Genomic DNA, 14,882 nt, shown 5'->3' on the forward strand with positions numbered 1-14,882 from the left:
TGGACTTGTGTTGCCTACAGTATATGTCGCAGATCTTACGACCTCCTGTGTTGCACACGCTGAGGTCAGAGCTCAGTTGTTCCTTGTACCATACTGTCTTGTCTGCCTGTTTTCCAACAATCTATGGATTGTTGTCATGCATATACTGTATCAAGGCTGTTGTCCAAAGGCTGAATGGGCATTCTATTTGAAACACATTTATTTGTCTTTTTGATACAATAGACTAGAATAACCTTTTGATTAAGTGTTTGAATGGAGCCAGTCTTCATCGTGTCTGTGTGTGTGTGTGTGTGTGTATATATATATATATATATATATATATATATATATATATATATATATATATATATATATATATATATATATATATATAATTTGTACTTTTAGCCTGAAACATGAAGAAAGACTTCCCTGTTCGAGCGGAGTGGGTATGAGGCATTTTCAAAAAAAAAAAAAAAAAAGCTTTCAAGAGAGGCAGAGGCAGAAGAATGAAGCTTGTAATTGGCTGAATGGCTAGAAGCAGTCTGCCTATGGGAGCTGACTTGAGCTTGGCTAAGTTTACACCAATAGTGGAATTTTTCCCCTTATGGAGTGAGGATTGAGAAAGGGTCTGCCTGTAGCTTGTTCTGATATTTACAGTCTGTTACTGGCTTCAAGAGTGCAAAGAGCTCTGAAATTGGGACTGCTGGTTGATGCACAGTAAGTGTTGCTTAAAGAATTATTGCTTAAATAACCAGACGTCCCTTCCCAAATTCTTTCTCGGTTTGAAGGAATTTGTCTAACAGCCAACCTTACTGAAGACTTTAAAGTGGTTAGATAAAATAAGCTGTATTGCATGCTACCTTTAATCTGCATATACTGAGAGCATAATACTTAATGCTCTATAGATCTGAATAAATAGCAGGTAAAGGTATCTTAAATGGAGCTCTGAACGTGATGTATGCAAGGTTGATTTACATTTTTGTTCCTCTGTCAAGGCATTCCTTGTTTGTGGCGTGTGACTGAATGAATTGTTTGAATTTCAAAATTGTATCTTGCAGATTTTTGGCACAAAAATGTCTGTTCTCAATGTTTCCTGGTAACCCCACCTCTACTAACCCACTCTGCCAGAATTGTGAAAAACAAGGTCCCATATTATTGTTTTGCTTCTATCCAGGTTGCCTAGACAATATATCAGTGGTGTTTGGGTATCTAGATTGTAAGAAGTGGAAACACTAAATTAGTCCTAATTGCACTCTGTGGCATGCCTTTAATTTAAGTTTGGTTACTCGCGCTGTCTTGATTGATGCATGTAGATTTCCAGACATTGTTATAACAGTTAACATGTTTCTACCTGCAAGTGTACGTTACTTTGGTGGTCAGTCACCATAGGGAAATTATGTTGTGTGTGTGCTGTCACATCACTCTTTGGTTCAATAAAAACTTGAGAGAAACTCTTGGAACTAGACATTAAATGAATAAGAAATAGACATTGAATGAATGGGTTACATGTAGTTTACTTTTAGAGGCTTCATAAACTTATGTTAAGGAATAGATTTTTTGTTTGTTGTTTTGCATGCTGAATTATTACTTATTTACATTTATGTTGTCTATCTTTTCCATTCTCTTCAGAAAAGGATGGTGGTGACAAGGAACCTGCTGCCCCCTATTGTTTGGAAACCCCATATGGTTATCAGATAGACTTGGACTTCCTCAAGTATGTCGATGACATAGAAAGGGGCAACACCATCAAGAAGCTGAACATTCAGAGAAAGCCAAAAGTGACCAGGTCTGTACCACCTCCCCAGTCTGGACACGCTGAATGGGCTTCTACAGACTCTCTGTCCTCATCCAACAGTGATGAAAGCAAGCAGTCACCAGTCTTCTTTGCAACTCGGAAACAGCTAGCCTCCATAGGCCAAATTGCGCAAGTCAATGAAGCCCCCCAGGCCTTTGTGAACATTCTTGAGGCCAAGCAGCAGCAGCTGCCTCCACCTTCACCCCATCTCCCTCGCCACAACCTCCAGGTGGAGAAAACACTAATGGAGACTCGGAGGCGGCTAGAACAGGAGCGGCTACTCATGCAGCCACCAGCAACTGAGGTACCCCGTCGGCGTCTGGCCAGTTTCGGGGGAATGGGCTCCAGTAGCTCCTTGTCATCCTATGGTGGCTCATATGGGGCAAGCCAAATCTCACCTAATTCAAATTCTCTTCAGTATAATGGACATCTGGTCAATGGTGAATACAATCTTTATGTAACTTCCTCCATGGGCAGCTCAATACGTCACAGCCCATTGAGCTCAGGTATGACCACACCAGTAACTAACATCAGTCCCTTGCACCTTCAGAATATCCGTGACCAGATGCTAGTGGCTCTGAAACGACTTAAAGAGCTTGAGGAGCAGGTGAAAACCATCCCAATCCTTCAAGTTAAAATCTCAGTTTTGCAGGAGGAAAAGAGACAGCTAGTGTCGCAGATAAAGAACTCAAAACTACCTGGGCAGGTACAATCCGGAGGCTTTCGGAAGCGATCCTACAGTGTAGGAAGTGCGGACCAATATGAAACTGTGGCTCAGCTTCAGTCCGGTTCTGAGTTGCAAATTGTCGAATCCGAAAATGTAGAACAGAGCTCACAACGGCTACAGGAGTTTCAGCAACTGACAGCCGAGGTACAGGCTTTAGAGAAAAACATCCAGGACACCAGCATGGAGTCAGAGCATGCATTACAACAAATACAGCACAGTACAAACCAAAATGTTTTGCAAAGACAATGGAGCCGTGAGTGTAAATCCATTGCTGTTGGTGCAGATGAGAACATGAATGATGTAGTAATCTACAGAAAGTTGCCAGGACATAGAAAAGATGTTGCTGTAGGGACTGAGCAGGAAACAAGGAGTGCAGGAGTTGGGGTGACTGAGGCCATGCTGGGCATGAGTACTGAGGCCGAGGCTGAAATAGAACTCCAGCACCAAACCATTGAGGCCCTCAAGGAGAAGATCTACAGATTGGAGGTACAGTTGAAAGAAACCACTCATGAAATGGAAATGGGCAAACTCAAGCTAGAGCTTCAGGTGGCTGGCTCAAGGAAGAAACTGGACAAGGGTTCGCTGGCAAGACCTGAAATGTACAGCACTTCAGTAGAAGCTAAGGTCTCTACAATGAGTCAAGGGGTGGGGAACCATTCAGAATCTTATGACATCAGCACAGGTCATGTAGCACAAACCCACACTGTTGCTGTCTGTTGTAAACCAGAAATAAGGCATTTTGCTGTGGGTCCAGATTTGACAATGGATAGATGGGTTGTACAAGAACATGTGGAGGTTCAAGATAAGTGTGTCGGAACAGATGTTATAATGTGCCATCAGAAAGTTGGGGTAGAAATAAGTAAGTGTGAGGTGGGAGTCAACACGAAGTTGGCTGTGGAAAGCTTAGACCTTTTAAAGACAAAGTCTGAACTGGTAAAAAAATTCAAGTCCATTGGCTGTGGAGATTGCACAGTGGATGTACCGGTTAATCCCATTAAGGAGATGTTGTCCAGAGGCACAGCAACTGACACTGTGTGTAAAATGGACTCCGCTGTAATGATTTTACCAACAGTGTTTTCTCAACATACGAACACCGAAGTAAATACTGTAGATAACTTCACTAACACGGAGAACATTGTTCTCACTGATTCTTGCATTAACACTCAACAAAATTCTGAAGACAAGCAAACAAGTACAGCACCATTAGAGACTCGCACTGTTGCAGTTGGTGATGGACTTGTAAAAGATGTACAAACCACAATAAAGTCCCGCTCCATTGCGGTTGGTACCACGGCTCAAGGTGAGACTACTGAAAAGGTGACTTGGTCCAAAACCAAAGAAATTGGGGTTGGGCTTACTAGTATAGATGAGAACTTTTTGGTTGGTCTTAAGACACGGAGCATAGCTTGTGGCCCTTTTCAACCCTTAAACCAAGAGGTGGAGAAGAGTGTGGCAGTTGGACAAATGATCACTGCTGAGACTCCCATTTCTCAAAACAAAGCTGGTACCCACTTTGACTTGGATCACTATATAGAGAGAGTGCAGAAGCTTCTTCAGGAGCAACAGATGTTGCTGGCTGAGAATTACAGCGAGTTGGCAGATGCATTCGGTCCACCACAACAGTCTCATTTCAACACCATCAACAGCGAACTGGTAACCACCTTATCATCCATCAACTCCGTGATGAAGTATGGCAGCATTGAGGATCTCCCCAACATGGACCTCCTAAGTCTGCAAGCAGAATCTGGTAATGTCAGAAAAGGTTAGTTAATGTCATGTTTATTTATCAGCAAAAATATTGTATAATATTGTAATATTGTTTAGTTGTCATGAAAATATAAAAAGAAAATAGAAAAACAATGTAAATATAAGTATTTTTCCCCTAGTGGTATACTCACTCCTCTCTCTCTCTCTCTCACTCTCACTCATTTTCTACCGCTTATCCGACCTAGTGGTATACTTAATTACTAATTCCTTGACTGAAGTAAACCGAGCAAAACACAGTAAAACTGATAATTAGCGATCATTTCCCATGAGTCACTACAATAGTCACTTAACAGCAATGCACAATTAAGATGAATTACATTACGATATTAATGACATTCAATTTGAAAAAAATGGGAGTATATTTGTTCTCCACACCATATCTTTTAGAAATTGTATACTTGAATAAGCAGGCACATATGTTTGCTTAATGCATGATTGTTATCTTTGTTCTGTTTTTTACTTTCTGGATCTTCCTAAATGTGTGAAAAGTTGAAGAAACACAAATTTGGATATAGGGCTCTCCTTGTGCTTATGTGTTTACTGAGGCTTGATGGGATCTGACATGCGAAAGTTGTCTCTGGCCCTGAAAAACCACGGAGCTTTAGTTATAGCTTAGCAATGAGCTCATCTGTTTTGGGAAGCAGCAACTTGCTCTAAATGTTTAATTGTTGTTTGTGGTTATACTGATTCATAACTATTATGTAACAGACAGCTGCATTGTGGAGAGAGAATGAACAAATTATGAGCATGGCCTGTTTTGTGAAGAATGAGAGAATTCATCCTGTCCTAATATGTCCTGAGCTAAAGCTGACTACTATTGGCTACTTTTTTCTTTCTTTTTTTTTTTTAAAGAACACGCTATGATTATACCAGTTACATAATGTTTAAATGAAAACATTGCATTATTCTTTAATCTGAAACATACACTGCCAGTTATATATTCATGCTTGACTCTTGACTTTCACAAGAACTGTGCTACAGTAGCCACCTTTTTGGCTACTACTCTCCCTTTAACATGAATTTTATGTAAATTAAAAAGTTTGAACTAAAATTATTTGAAATAAATTAGGTGAAAAAGAAGCGGGTCTCTTAATTTAATTCAGAATACTGTGCGAGTTTGAAAGGGAACCAGTCAAGGAAACGTTGGTTACCTTTTAGCAATATTATTGTTTGTTGACGTTTCTTGTCTTTTTTTTTTAATTTGCATGTAAATAATATGCATGCTGGCACATGTTAAAAGCAATGCTATAAAAGACCTAAGATGTTGCGCCAAAGAATTTCAAACAGTACAGCTTTCATTGCTATTATAACATTTGGTAATTCAGACTGGATTTGTTCTTCATGTTGTACACAATGAATCACTGCTCTACAGATAGAACCAGCACAGGAATGGTTGTGCCACTTCCAGAGAATCACAAACACATTTCCAGTGCCTGCATGTCATTGCAAGAATATTCTTTTTGAAGGCAAAAACTTCAGAATGTCTACCACTACAAAACCTCTTAGTCAGAACAAAAACATAACGCTAGAGTAATTAGAGTAAATGTTCAAAAAAGATTTCTAACTTGTTTATGGCTTTGTAATGATTTTCTTCAGCTATTTTTGCCTAAGTTGTAAATAGAGCTGGTCATTTAAATACATACACATAACTCTTCCTGCTGTAATGTTCTCCACTTTTATTTTAACCCAGTGCAAGTTAAGCCTACAAATAGATTCTTTCCCTGTAATAATTGTACATGTCTGTTGTTCTTATATTTATCCTTTCTGCTCAGACTTTCAGAATGCCAGCTCTCCTTTGGTCAGTTCAGAGCTGGAGGTCACTCACACAGAGAGTGTGTGTGCTGAGGGTACAGTGACTCGTGAAGAGAGGGCAGCCGCACAAAAGAGCCATATGGACCAGCAGATGTCAACTGCTCTTCATGGTAAGAGCTTATTAAGTGATCTGTACAGCAAACAGTCTTTTAGAAAACATTTCCTTGTAAGCCAGGGAACTGGCTGTATTAGAAAAGTGGCTGGCTTAAATAGGTCTTACTGTGTGCAATTTAGTGCTACAGGCCACAGATGTCTATTCTTAGCTGTTAAAATGCAGGAAATGTCCATATCCACTGCTTTTGCCATATACAGTATATATGTAGAGAGAAGCCTGTGGAGGCCACATGTGTGAGGCATGTTCTGGCAGTTCACAGGACTGTTTTTTTTTTTTTTTTTTTTCTTTTTTCTTTTCTGTCTTTGTGGAGAGAGGCGGAGGTCCTCTGGGGTATTTGGCAGCACAGAGTCTGTACTTAAAATGTTTGGGATAGTTTAGGTTTTGGACAGGTTTCTGTTGCTTGTCTTTTTCTACCCTTTTTAGGCCTTATGATTAATTATATGAGAGCCATTCTTTAAAACTTCTGTATTACTACAAATATTTAGTTTACAATGTTTCTGTCAAATAAATATGCACAACTTGCCAGAGTACTGTTTTTGCTCTTTATTAGTGGTTATTGTTTGTCACAGAAATGCTCATTTCCTTGCTGTTCCAGTGAAATCCAATGCCAAGTGAGATATGTGTTGAACGTTGGCTCATGTCAAGTCCTAGTTATGACTTTTTTGTGTTTCTGTACACTTCACCACTTCATATTCTTCTGTGCTCCACCTAGTGGCTCATAGCAAAACCTGTCTGAATATTAAGCACACTTCTGTATGCATAATGTACTATTGCCATAATTCAGTCATAGCATTCACTTTAAGCAATGCTAATTTATTAATTTACTTTCCATATAGGTAGCCAGAACACCCTGAAATCCATCATGAAGAAGAAAGATGGACGCCAGGGTACGAACAGCACCAAAAAGAACCTGCAATTTGTTGGTGTGAATGGAGGGTAAGAGCTCTAGATCTTAAAATGCATATAATTCAAGACTGATACCTATTGTGTATGTGCACTGTGTGGTGTTCTCACTTTTATAACCCTGATATTCCATGAAAACCTTTTGGTGTTCATCCAGGTATGAGTCAACATCAAGCGATGACTCCAGCTCAGAAGAGAGCAGCTCTTCAGGCTCTGAGGGAGAAGAAGAAGAAACAGAGAGGCTGGAAAAAAACATAAAGGAGAGGAGGAATGATCAGTTTAGCAATGAGAGAGCAGAGGATGTAAAGAGAGATGTGGAAGGTCCTGGCCAGGAGAATCAGGAGACACGAGAGAGGTAGAAAGTCTGATATGTTTTTATTATTGAAGTCAAAAACTCCATGAGGCAGAAAGTTTGTATTTATTTTATTTTATTTTTTTTTCCAGGTACGACTTGAGTGAAAAGATGTTGTCTGCATGCTATGTTCTTAAAACTCACCTGAGCGACCCTAAGGCGTTATCCAGTAAAGATGTGGTGAGTTCAAATATGTACCTGCTAATCTATTCTAACTAAACATGAGAAGCCTGATAAATAATGCCATTTACTAAATGCTAATGCACATTCGCTTTTCATGCCTTTATTTCAGAATACTCTCTTTTCCAAACACTAATTTGTGTCCTTTAATCAGACTGGGTTTCTGAATATTTTCTTAAGCCCTTCTTCACCATTCTACTTGAAGCAGTTATTGGGTAATGGCTAATTGGCTTTTCTCTGGCTTATATAGTGAAAATTAATATTACAGTAACAGCCAATCAGAGTGGGCAGCAAAGCATAAGGCCAATTCTCGCTGGGCTCTGGCTCAGTCCAGAATGTACCAAAAATCATTGCCAACTGATATTCACTAAAAAGCTTTAAAACATCATAATTAGAACATAACCTGGGTCATTAGAGAGGATTGGATTTTATGTCAGATTGTGGATTTGCTTGGATTTGACTTTTGGTGATGTTGGAAATAATTTAATTATTTATTTATTTTTTTGTTGAATGAATCAGAAATACATTTACCTTTTCTAACCCAGTAAACTGATTTAAGTAGACTTTTGCTTCAGCTTTGCATTAATCTGGCATTATTTCTGCATATTTTAATATAAAATAAATAATATATAATAAATACTGATCAATTGTTCATATAATTGTGACAGGTTTTATTAAAGTTTCTTTTAGGTGTGTTGGCAATAATTCCTACTTTCGTTTCGTCCCATATCACAGAGGACATGCATGAACACGGTGCAGCACGAGTGGTTCCGTGTTTCCAGTCAGAAGACGGCGGTGGCAGCCATGGTGGAGGATTACCTGAACACTTTCCGTAACATCTCGCCCACCCTGCTTCAGCACGTGGTCAACATGGCCGACGGCAATGGCAACACCGCCTTGCACTACAGTGTCTCCCACTCCAACTTCCACATCGTCAAGAAGTTGCTGGATGCAGGTAACCGGTTAAACACTGCTTGCTTGCCATGACAAAATACTAAAGGCAGACAATGTGAGGAATTTACCTGCTGTGATTTTTTTTAATTTAATCGTGAAACAGATTTGTGACTGAGTCGTTCTGTTTATTTATTTATACACTTAGTCATTTTCCAGATCTATAGCAGCATATGAAATAAGCAAACAGTTAAAGGCACAGAAATACAAAGCACACATAAAATCTGAAAAGATTCATAACCTGAAAGACTAGAAAGAAGAGTAGTAAGAAAGGACAATTTGAGTAATAAAAGCAAAACAATAACACAAATAAGGCCTGCAATGCTTAACAATATAAAAGCCAGTCAATTAAAAGGGTAAGTTCAGCAGGTGAAAAAACAATGTCACCCTGAGGCTGAACAATGGCATGGATTTGGCTTGTGTGTTTTCATTTTTAACTACATATTGCAAAGCCACAAACACTGTACATAATGTGGTACAGCGTTCTTGTGAGGACAAGTTTGAATTTGATCCTTGCTGCAACGGGAAGACAGAAGAGTGGCCTTATTAGAAGGGTCACATAAAAGAATGTCAGAGTTTATGAACCGAGTGGTTGACACAATTTTCTCTGCTTTGTGAAGGACATATGAGGTAAACCTGCAAATAGAGTGTTTTTTGACCAAGTGTGGAAGAAGAGATTTCACAGAGCTTTCTGTGGAGTTCAGCTGATTCTGTAGTCAGGGAAGATAAGGTTTCATTGATCTGGGAAATATCATGTGAAATCACATTACAGAAAGCCAACTGGACCTTTTTAATAATAATATCTTCAGGGTATGTGAAGGAATCAAGATGTGTGTAATCGGTGTATTATAATAGGTGCAGGATAAAGGAACATATAAGATGTAATTACTGAGCCCAGAATGTCTGTCTAGAGAAATTATTCCCAGTGACGAGGCTGTAAGGATGTAACCAGCCACACGGTGGCAGTGTTGATCTCGTAGATATCGCAATATCTGAAAGAAATGTACACAGGCAGAGACAAAATCAGAAGGTATAAATATATTTTCATTTACACTGTTTAACATTAATTTTCATATCTAAATGTGTTTTAAATAAGTTAACTAGGGTGTGACTTTCACCTCACTGGTATAGTGAAAATAAATCAAGCAAGTAATCAGTCATGACACAGGACTAAACCCAGCATATGATTTAAGGTGATTTGTAATTAAAAAAAAGCCATCGGTAGGAATAGTTATTTTTTCAGCATTTTGCTTTAAAAAAAAAAAAAAGGAAGGAAGGAAGGAACTTTTAGGAAGCATTCATATGTCCACATTTATTTTTTAAAAATTAGGACCTAGGTTTTACATCAACTTCATGAACTGCATTCATAAATGTTTATGCAACTTTTAAAAATCAGGATTTTTTTTAACTATAGTACCCATATTCAGGCAAACTGAGAAATTTAGTCAGCAAATACAAACTGTTTGCTAATCCTCCATTAGAAACTTCTGAAAGAACTGGAGAAGTGGGCTTCTTCAAATCATTGTTCACTAGTTCTTCTTCAGCTCTTTTATGAACATCCAATAATGCTGTTCATGATGAGGTGCCAGTATTTATTAGAGAGAAAAGTCTATTGTTAGCTTCCTTTTGAGCTTCTCCAGTAGCTGATAGCCCATGTCCCAAAGTGAGGCCCCCCATTCTCCTCTCTTTATTCCCAGAGCTTGGACCAACTGCCAGTCAATAAATCAGTGCTTTAGCCCTAACTTTCCTTTTCTTTTTTTTCCCAAAATATATGCTGTCTAAATGGTGTGCATGTAGAGTGCCTTCCCCTCTTGGAGGCTAACAAAGGACGCCCTTCGTCCCAGAACACTGACTTGAAGGGTGGCCTCTGGACCTTGTCTGATATTCTGTTCCCATTCTTTTTGTCACAGATGTCTGCAACGTCAATCAGCAAAACAAGGCAGGCTATACTCCTATCATGCTTGCTGCATTAGCTGCTGTTGAGGCCCCGAAAGACATGAGGGTGGTGGAGGAGCTGTTCAGCAAAGGGGATGTCAATGCAAAAGCCAGCCAGGTCAGTCTAACATCAGTGTGGCCATTAAACAGTTACCTTTTAAATAGATATCAGAGTGACACTTTGATTTAAACCAAATGTGACCAGTGTGTAGTCAGGATGTTTTTTTTTTTTGGTTTGTTTTTTCCTGACTTGATTTATTTTTGTGATTCTGTCCTCTAGGCCGGTCAGACGGGGCTGATGCTGGCAGTCAGTCACGGCCGGATGGACATGGTGAAGGCACTTCTGGCCTGCGGTGCTGACGTCAACATCCAGGACGATGAGGGTTCCACGGCTCTCATGTGCGCCAGTGAACATGGCCATGTGGAGATAGTCAAGCTGCTGTTGGCCCAGCCAGGCTGCGATGCAACACTTCATGACAATGTGAGCAAACAAACAAACAAAACTTGGTTTAAGCAGTCTTTGTCTAGAAATGTTGACGTGACTAACAACAAAGGAGAACTGGTTGCAGTAGTGATCATGTTATTTGCATTGTGCTGACTGCCACTACTGACTGATTTAACTACTTTGCATGTGTGTGTAATTCAGGATGAAAGTACTGCTCTGTCCATTGCTCTGGAAGCTGGACACAAAGACATTGCAGTGTTGCTGTATGCCCATGTCAACTTCTCCAAAGCACAGTCACCAGTAAGTGCCTTCCTGTCTGCTTGCTGTAACATTAAGCCCCTTCAATTCCCAATACTGTCTTGTTTAGTGCATGCTTGAGTCTTTGTTTGCTCTAATAGCCATCCTTGGTGTAGCCAGTAGGGTATGTCTTTTTGCATTACAAGGTCCTCTCTGAATGATGATAAGAGAATTCACAGTTTTGATATGTAACATTTCTAACTCAACATGTTAGATTTCACAGTTTGTGGAACATGTCTGTTATATATCCTGTGTGCCCAGTAGTACTCCTGTATTGTACCTGTTTTGTACACTTACTTTTCATTACAACCATAGAGAATATGTAGAATTTTCTACTTCTGTATGTTTTAACCCGGTCTGTTTCTATGAGAGTATAAATAAAACGCGTATATTAACTGGATAAAGCAGCCGATTTCCATTCTAGGTGGTGACTGGCTGTCAAGTCCATATAAGTCTAGGCTTGTTTTTAGATCATGATGTGAATTTGGCAGAATGTTACTTCAGTATGTCTGTTTTTTTTTTCCATAGGGAACACCTCGACTTGGGAGGAAGACTTCTCCAAGTCCTACTAGGAGGGGCATGTTTGATTAAGACAAGCTCCATACCTCCTTCACTTTTTCTCTGCTGCTAATTATAGTTCATATGTGCCTAGCATCCATAGCTTGCGACTCATTAAACCGTGGAGAAAGGACTCATGATACGCCGATGCTCCGAATCCATCACACACTGTGAATGGACATTTATTCAGCACTTTTCTGCCGTCAGTGTCACGTTCATGTCGTCATCTACTTCAAATTTGTCTTTTTTGCTGCGTCACACCAAATGGGTTCCACAGTATATTTTACGTTGTGCCTGAAATCACAAACAAGCGATGCGCATTGACGTCAACTGGAAAGCTCAAATCAGTGTAAATGTTAAGGTTCATGTTATTTCTTTCACTGTATTGTCCACATGTCCACTGTGTAACTACAGATTACCTGTAATTACAGATTTGCTTTTAATCAGGAATCAATTCTACGATATCTACAATGATCTGATGTCAATCTTTATATTTTAATCCTGTGTATATGATTCAGATTCACAGCAAAGTGGATGTAAACCATGTCTTATTCTCAGTGTCCTTGTAGAAATAGTGAGACAGGCAGGGCTATAAAAATTAGACAATATTTTAAATGTTGCCGTAAATATCTAGATTGAACATAGTCTTTACTTTTATACATGACATTTTTATTTAATAATCACAGTATTTACCGATTTACTATCACATTCTAACAAGACATGAAGTTATATATTTATCAATTAAAGCTTTTATTAAATATAAATGTATTTTCATGGTATGTAAATGTTTACAATATGTGGTTATCATAGGTTTGAGTCCTTTTTTGTTAAATAAAATTCTATCAGACTTTATGGTACTTTTCTCTGAAATTCGGCTAAAATTTGTATCATTATTCCATGTAATAAAATTCTCTAAAAATGGCATGAGCTTGATTTTTCATTTCAAAATGAAGGTAGTGGATACGATTCATTGTGCAGAACTGAGATAGTGCCTCCCTCTAGTGGATTTGACTTCCACTCCAGGGGTTTAAATTTAATTAGAAAGCATCATTATCATTTGGACATGCACTTAGAATTTTATCATCCAGCTGTGAATAGGATAACACACTTGCTTAAAACATCAAAGATTATTAGGGCTGATAACAATCACATCACCAAGTTTAAATTATGGGGCTTTGAAAAGTAGCCCAAATGGAAATGGATATGGGGTTTTGTGCCACTATTGGCTCTCACCAACAAATCCAGCAAGGCACATTTTAGAGATGCAAGGGAAACTTGCAAAAAAAAAGTGTTGTCGCGTATTTTTTATTGAAATTTATGTAAGAGTCATGCGTTCCAAATCATATAAATACAGGCTGCTTAAAAATGTCCACTATAACATGTGTATTAATGTCTAAGTTTTGTTACTACAATTATATATATATGTATACTGTATACTGAATTCTGAGTTTCACTCAGGTCCAGAATGTAGTTCATTTGTGTAGCTTTGAAGCATCCAATCTACATGGGAAAGACCAACATTTTTTTTAAATAACCAACATAAATTGGACATATGAATAAACGTTTTGTCACTCAGCACAAAAGGAAAACTAAAGAACTTTCCATAAAAAATAAATACGTGAACAGTTGAGAGGGTCATTAGAACGATGATTGGGATCATGTCTTTTTGACAGATGACACTTTTTGGCTTTTTTGTTTATTTACTTATTTTTTTATTTTTTGGGCCAATTGTGCTGATTGCAATCTGTTTGTTTTGTTTTGTAAAAACAAGCAAACAAAAAAAACTTCTGAAAATCTGTCCACATTTACAGACCATAGTATTCTTGCTTTTTGTGCTCAGTGTTTCTGGGTTATGCTTCAGGTCCTCAAGGTCCATTTTTTTACTGAAGATGATGCACAGTATCCCCATTTTCCAAAGATTATTTCTTAATGCGACAAGATTTTAGAGTACGTCTGCATGAGCCGATCTGATTCCATCAGCTGAATACATCTACTTTCGAATACTGCAATTTTGCACTTATTTTCTAAAATATATGGAAACCTCCATTGTAAAACACTTTGAATAACTTCCCATGCTAATTTGTTGGATTGTGCTTTACTGTTTTTCCTGTGAAATTCAGTGGTTGTCTGTAGTGCTGATAACACATGGGGTTCTAGTTTGTAGAGTCATGGTGGAGTATAACAGGGAATCTCCTTGGCAAATGGCAATCTCCAAACTACAAAAAAGTAGTGGTCTGGTTTTCTAACTCAAGATTCTGACGCACGACTGATGTACAGTGATATTCATTGCCGTTAAAGAGAAATCCAAAGCCAATATAGTGGAAAGTTCCAGGTCCAGAATGCTAATTTACTCAGTTGTTCTGTTACAGCAGGGACTCGGCTCTCTGTGAGGTTACGGTACCGACGGAGGTATTTTGCACAAATGTAAAAGCTTAGGAACCTTATTTCTGAGCCCAGTACTGATAAAAGAGCTGAACAGACTAAAGCTCTGCTGTATCACTCTTACTATAGATAGAGATAAAACATGGTTTCAAATCCCACTAATACATTAATGAATACATCTATACAATGGGAAAAATAGTCAATCAGTGAAAGACGTCTATTCAGAATTGAACTAAAAGACAAAACCTGGATCCAAGTGAAGATCACGTGTTAACAGGGCTGTCAAGTGTCACGCATTGAGCGTGACAGTCACGCATTTCCAGGTCCAGAATGCTAATTTACTCACTTGCTCACCAAAATGAGCACTTACTCACCAAAATGTCTCTGTGGACCCGCGTTTCCCCTGGAGTTCTTAGTCGAGCCTGACACTTATCAGACAATCAAAAAAAGAGGCTACACAATAGCCAAACAGAAAATAGCACTATTGTATATGGGTAAGATTTAACGCAACAACCAATGAAAAAAAAACAAACATTCATTAGAGAGGGTATTTTCGATGGTCAGTTTGAACAAAACCTCAACACGAAACAGCTTGTCTCTGGACGGGACATTGTCCTCAATCATGACCCTAAAAATGGCTGGGCTTGAACCGAACTGTTTTAAATGGGAGCAATGTTACAA

The 14,882-nt window shown here is 38.7% G+C and overlaps 1 protein-coding gene across 3 annotated transcripts in view; it reads left to right on the forward strand.

Moving 5' to 3' along the window:
• The window catches only part of kank1a (KN motif and ankyrin repeat domains 1a), a 43,513-nt gene extending 31,401 nt beyond the window's left edge, over positions 1–12,112 (forward strand). For 2 of the 3 annotated variants that reach the window (XM_060882637.1, XM_060882639.1), the window contains 10 exons: positions 1,612–4,266; positions 6,044–6,193; positions 7,035–7,134; positions 7,259–7,456; positions 7,546–7,633; positions 8,369–8,588; positions 10,495–10,637; positions 10,800–11,000; positions 11,166–11,264; positions 11,790–12,112. In XM_060882637.1, coding sequence (XP_060738620.1) covers positions 1,612–4,266; positions 6,044–6,193; positions 7,035–7,134; positions 7,259–7,456; positions 7,546–7,633; positions 8,369–8,588; positions 10,495–10,637; positions 10,800–11,000; positions 11,166–11,264; positions 11,790–11,852 — 3,917 coding nt within the window. In that variant the 3' untranslated portion in view covers positions 11,853–12,112. Of the gene's footprint in view, positions 1–556; positions 700–1,611; positions 4,267–6,043; positions 6,194–7,034; positions 7,135–7,258; positions 7,457–7,545; positions 7,634–8,368; positions 8,589–10,494; positions 10,638–10,799; positions 11,001–11,165; positions 11,265–11,789 lie in introns of those variants that run through there. The other variant, XM_060882638.1, reaches the window with a different exon arrangement.
• The last annotated feature ends 2,770 nt before the right edge of the window (positions 12,113–14,882 follow it).

The sequence above is a fragment of the Tachysurus vachellii genome, chromosome 12 (assembly GCF_030014155.1).
Source record: "Tachysurus vachellii isolate PV-2020 chromosome 12, HZAU_Pvac_v1, whole genome shotgun sequence".
NCBI classification, from domain to species: domain Eukaryota; kingdom Metazoa; phylum Chordata; class Actinopteri; order Siluriformes; family Bagridae; genus Tachysurus; species Tachysurus vachellii.